This window comes from Sinohyriopsis cumingii, chromosome 6 (genome assembly GCF_028554795.1).
Source record: "Sinohyriopsis cumingii isolate HCF-2022 chromosome 6, ASM2855479v2, whole genome shotgun sequence".
Taxonomy (NCBI): domain Eukaryota; kingdom Metazoa; phylum Mollusca; class Bivalvia; order Unionida; family Unionidae; genus Sinohyriopsis; species Sinohyriopsis cumingii.
The window spans coordinates 123,426,363-123,441,645 of record NC_142966.1 but is presented as its reverse complement, the minus strand read 5'-3'; the positions used below and the strand labels follow the sequence as shown (position 1 = coordinate 123,441,645).

At 32.7% G+C, this 15,283-nt stretch overlaps 2 protein-coding genes and 1 long non-coding RNA gene across 9 annotated transcripts in view; 1 reads left to right on the top strand and 2 right to left on the bottom strand.

The window, feature by feature from the left end:
- LOC149797874 (exocyst complex component 1-like) overlaps positions 1–11,207 on the top strand; it is a 169,353-nt gene extending 158,146 nt beyond the window's left edge. The window contains exons 27-30 of one of the 7 annotated variants that reach the window (XR_016421902.1): positions 7,650–7,807; positions 9,044–9,142; positions 9,935–10,080; positions 10,640–11,207. The gene's annotated coding sequence lies outside the window, so the exon portion shown is untranslated. Of the gene's footprint in view, positions 1–614; positions 633–7,649; positions 7,808–9,043; positions 9,143–9,934; positions 10,081–10,639 lie in introns of those variants that run through there. The other 6 variants (XR_016421900.1, XR_016421905.1, XR_016421903.1 and 3 more) reach the window with 6 other exon arrangements.
- Positions 745–6,275, bottom strand: LOC149797875 (uncharacterized). Its single transcript, XR_016421908.1, has 2 exons — positions 4,991–6,275; positions 745–2,944 (listed from the first exon to the last, which is right to left on the bottom strand). It is a non-coding gene; the product is annotated as an uncharacterized LOC149797875 (long non-coding RNA).
- Positions 7,906–15,283, bottom strand: part of LOC149797873 (glutamate receptor 2-like) — a 179,220-nt gene continuing 171,842 nt past the window's right edge. Inside the window, exons 13-17 of the mRNA XM_089960812.1 lie at positions 12,362–12,560; positions 11,740–11,987; positions 10,782–10,893; positions 9,921–10,055; positions 7,906–8,076 (exon numbers count right to left, since the gene is read on the bottom strand). Coding sequence (XP_089816938.1) covers positions 7,906–8,076; positions 9,921–10,055; positions 10,782–10,893; positions 11,740–11,987; positions 12,362–12,560 — 865 coding nt within the window. The remainder of the gene's footprint in view (positions 8,077–9,920; positions 10,056–10,781; positions 10,894–11,739; positions 11,988–12,361; positions 12,561–15,283) is intronic.

The following is a 15,283-nucleotide window of genomic DNA, read 5'->3' as shown; positions in this document are numbered from 1 at the left end:
TATTGTACTTATTGTAGATATAACCTGCAATCTGCAATATCTGCAATAACCTGGACCAGTCCGGTGGCCTAGTGGTTAGAGCGTCAGCTCCAGATGTGGGAGGTTGCAGGTTGGAACCCCAGTCAAGTCATACTAAAGACTTATAAAAATTTGTACTAACAGCTGCCTCGCTAGGCATTCAGCATTAAGTAGTTAGGGCTGGTTGGCCTGCTGTCAGGTTAATGTAACTAAGTGGGACATCATGTTAAATGTTTGCTGTATGATACCCTAGTGCTAGACGTAACTATAAACTGCCACATTGCAAACAACTTAGCGATATGTCTGAATTTTTTTAAAGCGACATTACAAATCCAAATCACATCACACACACACAGATATAACCAACTTCTTTTTTGTGCTGTGCGAACCAGGATTTAAAAAACTTGTACTAAAACTCCAATGCCACCATTACATGCAAAATGTTGCATGTGCCAAATCATCTGAATAATGCAGAATCTTTAAAGCTACTGGTCCTAAACATCTTTGGATTCCATTAAAACCAGATAATATTAATGCTTCATTACATTATGAGCCATGTAATTTCTAAGAAACCCACCCATTATTCATGCGTACAGATTAATCCAATGCTGATTGATGACATTCATGGGTCAACCAATTTCAGTTGAAAGCTGGAATACAAGATTTGATGACATTACCATTGTAAACAGAAGAAGTTAGCACCAAACTATGTCAAATATGGTAGGTGATATGATATTCTTATCTTGCATTTGGTATGATACAATACTTGGCTTAGCATTAAGAGTATTATTTCTTTAAAGGTTTAACTGATGTATTTTATTGTTTAAAACTCTATCGTATGCTTACCAATTGAAATGGAAATCCACAACAGCTGAGTTTGTTTACAACTAAAATTCACCCTTGAAAGTATTCCAGTACCCCAGCTGATCACTAACATTCACCTGAGTCTTATTTTTATCTAATGCATGCTTTTTCTTCTCAGATCTGCTTTAAAAGCATGGGCCTTTCTCTCTTCATTCCCTCTCAAATCAATTTGCCTGCCACATGCGAACATTGTTGTTATTAGATTAGTCACTAACAGAATTTATTGAGTGTATGACATCACTACTTTTGGAGCACTCCAAAAAAGGAAGAGGATTATGAGCAACATCAGTGACTGAATTAAGAGGTGGCAACTCTTAATTCTAAACTGAATATTTGAACATGCTTTAAACCTAATATCTTGATTATTTCAAATGTCAGATAATTTTATTTGAACAAATCATTTCCTTCCAAATAAACTTATGTTAGATTGGAAGAACGGTGAAATTTAATCATAAATGAAAGCATTTGAGCTTTAAATACATGTATATAGTCATGTATTTTGAAAAACATGATGTAGTTTTATTTTAAGATGTTCTTTATAAATTATGGAAAAAATTACATTTTTTTCTCTCTCAGAACATCTGTAACAAAAATAAGTCCATTTTGAGCACTGCTAAAATTAGCATGACACTGTTTATATAGGTAGAATGTGTACAAAGAAAAATGTTGGAAGCACTTTGTTATATGATAATCACATACAGAAATAGTGATTATTTTGTGATTTAATGAGAAATAAGAGAATCCAGTATGACCAGTACAATTAAAAAAATGGAATATAGCTACACACAGAGTCATTAGAATCTCTATAAATGAAACATTTTAGCCCCCTGACTGAATTTGCAGAGTGATATAGCAATAGAAGTATCCTTCTGTCTCTCTCCCCATCTTTAGACAAAGTGGTTTCTGCAGCAAGAACCATTGTTATTGTTGTCTCTTTTTCTACAAACTTATATAGATGGAGGTAGATGCCCATTAGTTTTAATGCTGCTAGGTCCAAGGCCAGGGTCACTGGATCTGAAAAGCTGATTTTCTGTTCTGCATGAGTTTTCTGGATTCAGTTTTATCAAACTTTATTGGTTGCCTACAGTTTGGCAGAAGTATCTCCTTATTGATTATTAAACCCGGAGGTCAAGATCATGGGAGCTAATGTTGTCATTTTGAGTTGCATGTGATGAGTGTAATTTCATAAAATTTCCTGCACACGGTTTTTATCAACTTCACGTTTGCATTATACATTTAAGGAAGGGTTCATCCATATTTACCCTGTAATTAATATATCAAATGTCCAGGTCACTAGGCATGAAATTGCAAACTGATGTTAATTTTAAATTTGTTATAGCTAAAGTTGGTCAGTGTATCAACATTTCTTCTGGGTCTATTGTTGTTGTTTTTTGGTGGGGGGGTTGTAAGAATTTTTAAAACTAATTATAGATTAAATTGAAAGGTAGCTTAAACCTTGGTAAATGCTTTGGGTACTTTACTTTATGGAGATGTGTGCAGTTAATAAATAAATAGCTTTAGATGGATACATATGAATGGTGATAAATAAATAATGATAGAATAGATATATTGATTCCTTTTCTAAGATTATTTCAGTACTGTGGTAATTAATCATGAAGTTAATCTGTTAAGAGAATGTTTATTTGTCAAATATTTTTAATAGAAATATGAAACTTTCTGTTTGTAAGTTCTTGACATTTTTTATAAAGCTTAAATTGAAAGAATATTTTTTTCTAATAGCAATAATACTGACATTATAACTATTATTATTATTATTATTATTGTACATGTGTCAATGTTGGTGGTGATTGTGGCTATTCAGTGATTGTTTCCATTTTATGGTGGTGATTGTTGTTATTCGTTGATTGTTTCCAGTTTTTCTTTTAGAAACCTCTTAGATTCTTTCCCCCATGGACAAAATGTGCTGAGTCATGCAATACATTGCATCTATTATTCAAGGTCCCATTTTTGTGAAATACATGATGCAACATCTGTGGCATATCTATACATCTGACTGTATATTTCTGTCATAGGATACAATCCTTGTTGGACTGTGGTGGTGCTGAAAAAGATGAAAGATACATTTTCTGTGCATATAAAAAAAGGAACTTGTGATTTCTGAACAGCAAAATTCTTAGTCGTTACTCAAGAATCTACATGTACTTGCTTTACCTGCTTAGAATATATCTAATGCCAATGTCTGAGACAAAAGGCAAATATACTGAGCTTTTACCTTGAATTGAAAGCTAAATGAAAAAGCAGTGCATTTATTAGGCCCATACATTGAGAGCCAAACAATTTGGTCTGTTAAGATTGAAGATCAGGTCTTACAAGTTAAATTTTATCTTATTTTTTCAGACAATGTGCAGCACTCATGTTTTCCTCAGACTTCATAATGACTATAAAAACATAAGTATACAATAATAACAAGGCTATCCCATTTGACCATGCCAGTGACCTAGCAGTTAAAGTGTCCATCTCAGTTGTGGGAGGTTGAGAGTTTGAAACCCGGCCAAGTTATACCAAAGACTTATAACAATGGTACTAACAGCAGCCATACTAGGCACTCAGCATTTAGAGGTTAGTGTTAGGACTGGTCAGCCTGGTGTCAAGATCATGTGACTGGGTGGGACATCAAGCTACATGTCTGTGGCATGATGCCCCAAGGCTTGACATCACTAAAAACTGCCATACTGCAGACATCATAGCGATATGACTGAATTTTTTTTCAAGCTACGTTATAAATCCAAATCACACACACACTATCCCATTCATTTCAGAAATATGTATTGTTACGACTCTATGGTCTTAAACCATGTAACAAAAAAGATTGAAAGCCAACATGTTTTGTAAAATTCAAGAAATAATTCATTTCCCCTAGAATGCAAAGTGAAAATCTAAAAAGAACTTGTAATATTGCGAATTAAATCCCGAGTAGTCCTAAATGTTCTACCACAAGTCCAAATATTATAACATTCCAATTGAATTCCAGTGGTATTCCAAATTAATTTCAATATTGAATATGTTGGTACACTTTTAGCCTTGAATGTGCTAATGTGCCAATGGCTTGGAGTGTGGTGATCTACTAACAGTCCTTTGATGTATCACAATAATATAATCCAAATTGTCCCTGTCTGAATTCACTATAATTTGAAATTAAAGTTTTAGCCCAAGAATATTATTGAGCACTTTATAATTTCAGTGAATAAGAATTAACAACTGATTTTGCTTCAGATGTTAGGCAAGAATGAGTAATTTTTCAAGTAAGCAATATTGATATAAAATGCTAACTTAAGACACAATAATAGAGCCAGGATGTTGGTAAGTTACTTTTATAAAGCATTCAAAGTTGCCAAGTTAAGGAATTTCCAAGTGGAAAACTGATGTCCTAGAATCAGATTCAAATAAATATGTTTACCTCTATTGATAATGATCTGAATATTTAATCCACAATGATAGAGAAATATTAGTTATGTGTTATGTTGGTTACAAAATAAATGTCACTGGTCAGATACACCATTATCTTAATTTTGGACAAGGTCAAGTACAAAATACTGATTGCATAAAATATACTCATTAAAAAAGCCAACAAATAATACAGATTAAATACACATAACAGTATGCAGGATCACTGGTCTCTGAATTTCATTTATGTTATCCTAAGAACTTCTAAAGTCCTATGATTATTTTGGTGTATATTTAGTCCAATACTTTGTACTAAGTTTTCATGGCCCTTTTATTTTCCATATCTTTGTGATTATTGATGTGGACTATATCTTGAACAATCACAGAAATTTCCAAACAATAAAATAAATTTTTCAGTTACCAGCTTTTCTGTGCACATTTAACACAGTACAAAAAAAATATTTCATTTTGTGAGCATGAAAATAAGCCTGCACAAAAACTTTCCCTGTATAAAGTACAGACCATAAATAGAAAGTTTGACTAGGAACCTACATAGTTAATGTAATATGAATCCCTGGTCAGATGAATAGTCATTTTCCTAAACTAATGTTACAGACGAAATGTCGTTCTATTCTAACATGACAATAATACATTTAGTTCACTGAGGCATATAAAAACTATAACACAACATTGTAGCATTTACCGAATTGGTATGATTTTCTTTTCTCAGAGGAGGTGGAATGGTTCCATTCTCCCCATCAACATGATTGACATGGTTCCCTTCCATTAAAGTCACAACCGTATCAGCAGGCATCATGTATATCAGCTGAAAGGTGAAATATGTGTATTTGAATTTAGTGGATAAAAAAATACCAGAATGTGGTGGGTATAGAGGTATACCAATATACAGGAAAACTTCAGGGCTAGTAGATGGGTCAGTAACACACTTGACTCTATCAAGTAATACATAGAAAAAATATATAACTCATCGGTCTTCAAACAATTAGGACTAATCATCTTTCTGCTCATTGGGCAAAAAAGGTCCAATTTTTTTATCTTGTAAGGGGTCCATTGAAACATTAATTCATTTTAATTTCATTGTATTTTACTTGCAGAGTTGAAATTAGCTCATTCATTTGATAACTTTTGGGTTTTTTTCCTTTGTGTAAATGATTAGCCCAGAGATGTACAACATAACATTCTTGATGAAAAGGTTTAATCTTATCATTACCCTCCTAAACAGAAAGCCATATTAACAATTGGGATGTCATCCAGTGGCTTTTTAATGCCTTGTTGCACTTAAATGAATATGGTACCTCTGTTACAAATCTATGCTCTTCAAATAAGTAACAAAAAAGACTCAAAAGCAACAAGCTTTGTAAAAATTCAACAAATAAATTGCTTCCCTCGAATAGAAAGTGAAATTGAAAACAAAGAACTTATGATATTGTGAATTAAATCTCAGAATAATCCTAGAATTACAGACATGAGTCTTAATAATAAAAGTTTTGAATATATTTTAGTGGAAATTCAAATCAATTCCACTGCCGAAAGTGTTGATGTGACTGATAGCTCATAAAGTGTGTTGATGTGCTGACAGTCTTTTGTTGAAACACAGTAATATAATTCCAGGTTTGAATTCAACATATCTCCCAGTGAATGTCTCCAACTGTCCAAGAATATATATTTTTTTATTATAAAAGCACTCTTTGTTTCCAGAGAAAAATCATTTGAATAATTTCAACAAATATATTCCAGCAACAACAAATATACAAATTGATTCAGCTAAATCTTAAAGCATGAATAACAGACTTTCAGAAAAACTTAAGTTATATGACAAACTAATACCTAAATCAAAACCCTGAATAAGGGTCAAAAGTTCATTGTTCTATAAAGATCTTAGCTATAATTAGAAAGTCCCTCACCAAAATCACAATAAAACACGTGACAATCATCACGCAGTCTAGCTGTAAAAAATAAGTCCTTGACCCAGCTTAAGATGATGATCCTCACTCTGAGAAAAAATAAAGTTGTTTACCAAAACTCACTGATTTTGAAGATGGTCAGCATTAGATACAATGTTTCAGTGTGCACAGCATTAATGAAATAACTTTTTTTTTAAATTAACAAACAATGCAAATTAAATATACGTAACAACTCTCAGATATCCAGTATTGCCACCAGGGTGGTCTCTATTAAAAAATCTGGTTGTAGCTACTACTCTTTCTGCATGGATGGCTATATAAACATAATTAGTCATATCAACATGAAGTTTACACCATAGACACTTCTTATGACTGCAATGTCTTAAACTAAGCAAACATAAAAAGCCAACCCAGCACATTTAGTTAAATTCAGCAAATATTTTAATTCTAAGTTATAACATGAACATTTAAGAGGAACTTACAGTTATTGTCAATTTAATCCTAAATAATCCTCAGAAATATTTATCACAAGTCCAGAAGTATAGAGTGTTCCCAGTTATTTCCAGTATTAAATTTGCTGATGTGCATATAGTCATGGATGAGCTGATGTGTCAATAGTTTTGCTGTATCATAGTGATATAGTCTAAAATGTCAACAATCACTTTGTTATTCCCATGAATAATTTAAATCTACCATTTCTCTCAAATTATGTCTGAATACAATTAATAGTGACTCCACAAACACTGATATTAAAAAGGGAATTAATAATGTTGATTACGGGAATCTTAGGTATAACAAGCTAAGCCAAAAGAAGATGACCAGGATATGGGTTCGAGGTTTGCTTCCAAAACTGGCTATGGTCAAAGGCCATGTCAGCATGTTTACATATATTAAGGTATAACACTCAGCCACGGACAAAAATTAGCTATCTAAACATTTGTTCACGAATGACTTTTAGCCTAAACTACAACATACAATCATGGATAAAAGTTAAGAACACAAGATATACATATCACCTCCCCTCATAGAGAAAGATTGGTTCGATAAAGCTTTCTTTTACATATTAATCAAATACACACATGAAACAATATTTAAAGTGACATAGGAAGGTGTCATACGAACGACTCGGAATATACATTAAAACAAAATAGTACTTGCATAAAAGTGAAAGTGCATCTGCAATAAGATTATCGTATTCCTTGATGTGCGTGATGCCATTGTGGCATTCCTACAACATTAAACTCACTTTCAACAATCTCTGACTTTTGTTTTTCATTTTGGTAAAGAAATGGGTCTATGATACTGAATATCATAATTGGAGGAGTTGCTGGGCTAATATAAACTTCATAGCTTTGCAAAGCCAGTATCAACGGCAAACATTCCTATCCGACTGTGGAATAATTTGTTTTGGTGTTTATTTACGTTTTTTTTTTTCAGCAATAACACACTGGACCATTTTTGTCTTCTTGAATCAAAACTTGGCCAGCTCCTACATCACTTACATCAATAGACGTTTTAAATGAATGGCTGAAATCTGGAGCTGAAAGAACTGGAGCACCATTAAGTATGGGCCTCCTGACATTTGTCAGACCTGTGTAATTTAGATTTCTTACTCAACAAATGTGTCATGGGTTTAGCAGTTATGGAAATCTTTGAGTAAAAACTTCGATAATATGAAGCTAAACCCCAAAAATCACATCAGTTGCTTTTTACTGATAGGCGCAGGGAATTCAGTTATGGTCTTCACCTTAACTTCCACAAGTTTATCTTGACCGTGTCCCACAATATGTCCTAAAACTGAAATACAATCACGGCATAACTCACTTCTACCTAAATTACTTGGCAAATTTGCAACACTGGGTTGCTGAGAAAAAAATTCCAAATGGTTTCCAAGTGCTCTTTGGACGTGTCGTTGTAGATTATGACATCATCGATGTACACATCATAGTTAACTAGACCAGATGCTATCATGTTCATTAAACTCTAGAATGTTGACGGGAGGCTATACTGATTAAGGGTTGCGGTTATGATAATGTTTTTAATATCTATACATTATTTACATGTGTTTACATATACTCCTATGATTGCCTTGCCACTGACAGATATAACAGTATTGCAATGCCACGAACGCGCACCATGCCTTTCTCATCACGCACATTCTACATGTAAAGACCTGTCTGTTGCCAATTTACAATTATACTTTCTTTTTTTAAATGTATCTTATCCAGAGACATTTAGTCGTGAAAATCACAAATAAAAACATCATTATTATTTTTGTTGACCAAGAACAGTCACTGTCGGTCCTAAACATATACAATAATACGGTAGTAAAAAGAAAAGACTATTTTATTCTAAACTTTGGTTGATAAAAATATTTTTTGCTCAAAGAACAGTTGTACGAAAACAAGAAAAACCTAAGTGTTACGACTCATGGTCTTAAACTAAATAGGAGAAATGGGCGAAAACCAATAGATGGTGACAAATTTAACAAATAATTTATTTCTCTAGCATGCAATTTAAGATTTAAAAAGAACTTACAATATTGTAAATTAAGTCCCAAATAGTCAAACAATTTCTATAACAAGTCCAACTGTGTCAAGTTCTAGATGAATTCCATTGATATTCCAAATAAGGTTCAACACTGAATGTGTTGATGTGCCTTTTGTCTCGAATGTGGTAATGTGCCGATGTCCTGAAGTGTGATGATGTGCTAACAGTCTTTTAATACATCACAGTAATATAATCCAAAAGTGCCCTCGCCTGAATTCACTAAAATTCCAAGTTAATGGTTCTGCCTAAGAATTGTATTAATGAAGACTTTGTATTTCCAGTGAATAATAATTTGAAGAAATAATTCCACCCAATTGAAATACTGAGCACAATAAGACTGATTCTTCAAGGCGTTAAGGCACGAATGGGTAATTTCTCAAGTAAGTAACATTATATAAAAAACGAAGATACAAAAGCAGAACCAGAATGAAGGTAAAAAAGTTCATTTCTTGAACATTCTAAGCTGTAAACAAAATTAGGTATATTTCTATCGTTATCGTAAAGAACATGGAAAATATCAGGTGCACCAGATTTTCGATGCGGGGAATACCAATGTCTTAGAATCAGATTACGATAAACATGTTCATCTCCACTGATACTGATCCTAATATTTAATATATACTCACAGCGAAATATTAGCTATATATATAATGTTCTTTTCATAATCAATGTCTCTAATCAGATATACTGAATTTGAATTTACACGACGGTCAGGTACAAAATACAAATGCATACAACATATACTCTGTAAGAAAAGTCAGCAAATAATAGAAATAAATATTAATAACACTAAGGGTTATAGAACATAGTAAAATCATGTTAACAAATCAATATTCTCTCGTATCACATGTCCAGGGGAATCAAACTTCTAAGAAAACATTTAGATGCACTGTGATTGCTTTGTAAGCCAATTTTGATGTGATTGAAATGCCTTTTAAAGAAATTATTTTCTAATTTTTGAAGAAGACGAAAAATTTTGCGCAAAAAAGAGAAGGAAATGTACCTACAAAATAGCACATACGTACACATAAAAAATCATAGTCATTTACATGATAGTAAAGTTATGATGTACAGATAATCTTGCAGATGTAAGTAAATTACTTGAACCAAAGAGTAACAGAAACGTACCGAATATCTTATGTGATTGAATGAACTTACCCCGTTTTTATCAGGCCTTCGTTTGTTGAAGATGAATTCTACAACTCCAATTATGATTGACATCACTAACCCAGTGATGAGAATAAAGTATACACCTGCAACATTACTGAGAGACAGGCTCTTTTTCTTGGACTCCTAGTTGGGGAAGAGGAAACAAACGGTTCACATGAGTGTTTTATAAATGTTATTGTTCTTACTGTTTTAGCTGTTTTACGTGGCACATAATTTTGAAACTTTTGAAGCCCAACACAAAGCGCAAAAGAAGAATGTGTAACGGAGCAGAATATTTATATATATATATATATATATATATATATATATATATATATATATATACCCTTTTTAGTATGTTAAGATGTCAAATTTTTATTATATTTTTATTATGCAAAGGAATAGTTTGGTTGGGTTAGCTTTTCATATTTTATCAAGAACATTATGTATATTTTTTATAATTTAGTAAAAGTTACGTTCAGGGAAGATAGAAAACGATTACATGTATGTGTTGTATATTATATAGTACTTAAAACATAAAATAAAAAAGTATTATATTCCTGGGATAAATATAGTTGATTTGAAAACATGCTGATACTTTTTAAATTGCTATAAACATGTCAGTCTGCATATCAGATATAACTGCATCAACTTTATTCTTGTTACGTCACATTATGTTGCATACGTATGCAGCATAATGCAAGTGAGATTTCTTTGTTATTTTCTAGGCAGAGGGGACGGCATATCATTACAAAGCTGGAACTGGAAGTCGAATCGAGGACAGTTGACGTGCAGACTGACCCCATCATCTCTGCGCAATATAGTCTTTCTATATTTTATAATATATTTAGTCACGTGAAAGATGCTTACTCTGTGTCCTGTATCAAAACCGCATTCTCCTTTATCCACCCACCATTTCTTTTTCAATTTCAACAATGTACCGTCCTCTGTCAAACTGAGGACTGCATACGTTACCTCATCTCTGTGAAATAAAAGGAACTTCATAAACAACGAGTTTGCACTGGATGAAAATAATAAAGTAGAATTGTTAGGATAAATATTACCATTTCGACAGAGTTAGTACTTGTTTTGACCAGGTTTCTCTGTTGATTCACGATTTATATTGCTTTGCATAATGCCGCCTCAATATAATTTCAGTATTTATCAAATATTTTAAGCATCTTCCTCTACCATGAACTGGCATATAATATACATCTTATGCGATTTCTTTTTGCCGAGCTAAAAATACGAGCATGTACAGTTCTAAAACTATGAGTTTGCTTCTTCCGGCGTATTCTCGGGGGGGGGGGGGAGCAAAAAGAGTAATAGTTATTAAATATGTTGATATTTATTATTATTATTATTATTCCGCTTCGGATTCAGAATTAAGTGACTTCTCCCGGATGGGGAGGAAAAATTAGGGATGTTGTTGCTAATGCAGTTATATTTTTAACAATGTATTTGCTTCTGATTCATGTAACCTGCCTGTCAGAGAAAAGTTAAGGATAATCACGGTAAATATCGAGCACTTTACTTAATTGAAAATGAATGGTGGGGTCGTAAACATTTAAACCATCAAAAACAATATTAGACAAATGTTAGCGCTTCGTATATCGTCTACAATCTAATATCTTTGGTTGTCCTTTTTTCATTCCCGTAAATCATCACATTCATATGATAACACTCTTTCAATTAGTGTAGGCGGAATTTAATTTGCAAGAATATTCGACTGCCAGATGTAAGGGCACGCTTACGAATGCATGCAATGACACCGATGGCAACATATCAGTAACAATGTTGACGTAATCGCGACAAACGAAAACTCTACCTCAGTATTGATGTTTTGGTAGTAGCAATTCCATAACTATTGCTGTTCAGGTTGGGTCCAACTCTCATCGTATCGCAAGGCTTTCTGCTGTTGGCGTACTCGTTGTAAACCGATTCTAATAAGAATGCGTACTTGCCCTTGGAATTCTGTACTCTGTTTATTCCTTCTTCTATAGTTGCGACGAATACTGAAGGATGGGCTGTTAGCATGTAATTCGCCATGGCCTTGTATGTTGGAACATTAGATTTCTAAACAAAATCATGAATATCAAGGGTATATTGTTCAACAAATTGTATTGTGTGGGTCATTTTAATTATACGAGAAAATAATGCACAAACACGTCAAACTAAAACTAAAACTTTCGTCTGTGGTGATTGGATTGGGTAATATATGTCAAGGACTGGATTCAAAAGAACGAGAAAGATGAGTAGAAATAGAACGTAAAATTGCTTGCATGAGAGGATTATTGATTGTTCTGATAGTTAGGTTACATTATTACCGCATCTAGACATTCAAATGTAAAAAGATACCCTCGCCTTAAAATGAAGTCATAATAAATATTTAATGTAGCATTCTATACTCCATGTGGAAAATGTAAAGTTTGACTTAAATTTATATTTACCATGAAAAACTCTTGCGTTGATCCAGAATCTAAAGTTCCATATGCAATTTCTGATTGTTTTACCAAGTCATCCGCGGATTCGATAGGGGTGAGAAGCTTCTCAATTGTAAGAAATGCTGCAAGATTTGCGGTGTATGATGAAATGCAGATCAAAACTACCGACCACCACGCCCCTCCAACAATGCGACCGGAAGTAGACCTGAAATATTACAGATGCGTTGAGAAGGAATTAGTACCTTAGTTTCTGCAATATCTTTTGGATCAGGAAAGGAAACACTCTGAATTTTCAGGATGCTTTGTAATTGTTTTTCCTATCACAATAAAGATTCAATAGAAAATAGTTTTTAATTTGTAACGAAAGAAATTACTTAATAGACATAAACAACCCAATAGATTTGTTTGTTAATTATTCACTATCCAGAGCAATACATCGTCTGAGGAAGAAACACAATATCAATAACAGGCCACAGATAGTCACTCAAAACAATCTTTCATGCATGTAATTATGCATGTTTACTTGTGTAAAGATAATTTTAATATGACACTGTAACTGGAAGGTTTCCATTATATGGTTTTCACTACGGTCAAAGCAATAAGAACTTTCGGTAAATATACTTACCACAACTTTAAGGGTTTTGTTTAGAAAAAAATAATTGAGCGCTGACCTACGTTTGGTCATTTTTTTGTAGCCTATATATTTAACAATCCCGATTTTGTTTACTGGAGTTTCGAGTAATTACTAATGTGAATGAGGATCCTGCACCTCTTAAATGAAACGCATAACACAAAGCAAAGAATGCAATCAGCTCCTTTTGTAATGGCAACCTTTGAAAAGCTATATACGGATGAGCTCAGCTATTATTTAAATATCAGACATCCAGAATGTCCAAAACACGAGGAATATGGTGAGAACCTCGAACCTTTAGCCATAAAAGTCAACTTTTTCCAATTCAGCTCAGACAGAATAAATAATAAAAGATTTTGTTGTCAAAGATCAGACTTTTCCTAGTAAATACCGTTGTTTTATCGCAGAACTGAGTGATCCTACAAGAAATTGTGGGTTTATTTCAGATCAAACATGTGTGGTAGAGAGTTTCAACGATTTTTTTCACAAATGTTGCTAAGAAACATAGGAAAGAACTGCCTATTTAACGAATAATATCAGAGCATAGGGATATTAAAGACAATTTTATATGTCGAATAAACAGGGAGATAAAGAATAGGACGAATGATATAAATGAATGGAAAAAAGAAAATAGATAAACCAGAGAGTAAATGTGTAATTTTGATTTACCAGAGGTAAAAACTAACAAGCAGTGCAACATATCATTGTTCTGCAACTGGGTTTGATAACAAACCTGAAAAACAAACTGTACGTGTGAGGGGTTTTGGAGAACATACTCCAGCTGAAGTGGTAAGTGAATACAATGGACATTATTTCATTTATGAAGCTGGAATGGTTGAATTACTTCTGGAGAAATATATTTGTTCAAGAAGTAAATTCATTGACGACATGCGATGGATAAAAAAAACTGGATGAACTTATTTTTATTATAAGATAGCAAGGGTCTGACAGAAGAAGGCATATCTATATTAAATGTATTTTAAGTCTAGATTAAATGTATTTTAAATTTAGATTAAATGTATTTTAAGTCTAGATTATTTTATTTATTTTATGTCTGGATTAAATGTATTTTAAGTCTATATTAAATGTATTTTAAGTCTAGATTAATTTTTTTTAAAGTCTAGATTAATTGTATCTTAAGTCTAGATTAAATGTATTTTAAGTCTAGATTAAATTTTTTAATATTTTAAGTCTAGATTAAATGTATTTTAAGTCTAGATTGAATGTTTTTAAGTCTAGATTAAATGTTTTTAAAGACTAGATTAAATATTTTTAAAGTCTAGATTAAATGTATTTTAAGTCTAGATTGAATGTTTTTAAGTCTAGATTAAATGTTTTTAAAGTCTAGATTAAATGTATTTTAAGTCTAGATTAAATGTATTTTAAGTCTAGATTAAATGTATTTTAAGCCTAGATTAAATGTATTTTAAGTGCCTAAGCACAAAATAGAGCATCTATTAGGTAGTCTGTTTCCATTGTTCACGAGAATTCAAAGTTGTTTTCTGATTTCGTGTGAATATTGATATGACTGACATGGATCGTTACACTTCAGCAATAGCTACACTAATCTGTGGCACGGTCTTTGTTGACACATATTGATACAGTGATGAAAACTGGTAGCATTATTGAATACTACTGTAGCAACTTTAAAAGCTCTCAAGTCATGGAAATTTAAGATAATAAAACGAAATCAATACCTGATATGTTTCAAGTTAGTGAACATGCAAAGAAAACTAACGAATGTCTTGAGGATTTATTCACCAACGAAATTAATATATCTTAAAAGATCATAACAAACGCATGGGGATAATAATAATTGAAGAATGACTGGCAATGTAGCATTCCTGGTGATTCCGAATATAAAGACATCCAGGTACGGGTACAAGGTATGCAGCAGCTAAACCCTGGATCTCTCTCCCAAACAGTTTTCCAGCTGACTAAAATTCTACTGTTTTAAATTTAATGTTGAGTACATGGTCAGGAGTGTATTATGTAGACATATATTTAAAGACGTTGCTGCTGCCATAATCTACCGCATGTGTAGTGTTTCGGTTTCTAGTCTTGTGGATTTGCTTCTAGCTTGCATAAATGTTGCTTATGCTCTTAAACTTAGCGCTAGATGGATATTACTTCACATTTTAGATTTATATTTTTAAACTTCTACCTCTGCCTTGTGTGTAACATGTTATGTTTAATTGTTACGTTTTGCTTTAGCATTTGGTTTCTTGCATGAGAGGATTATTGATTGATTATTGATCCACTTGTTTTTCTTGCAGAACTCAGTTCCTTTAATTCCT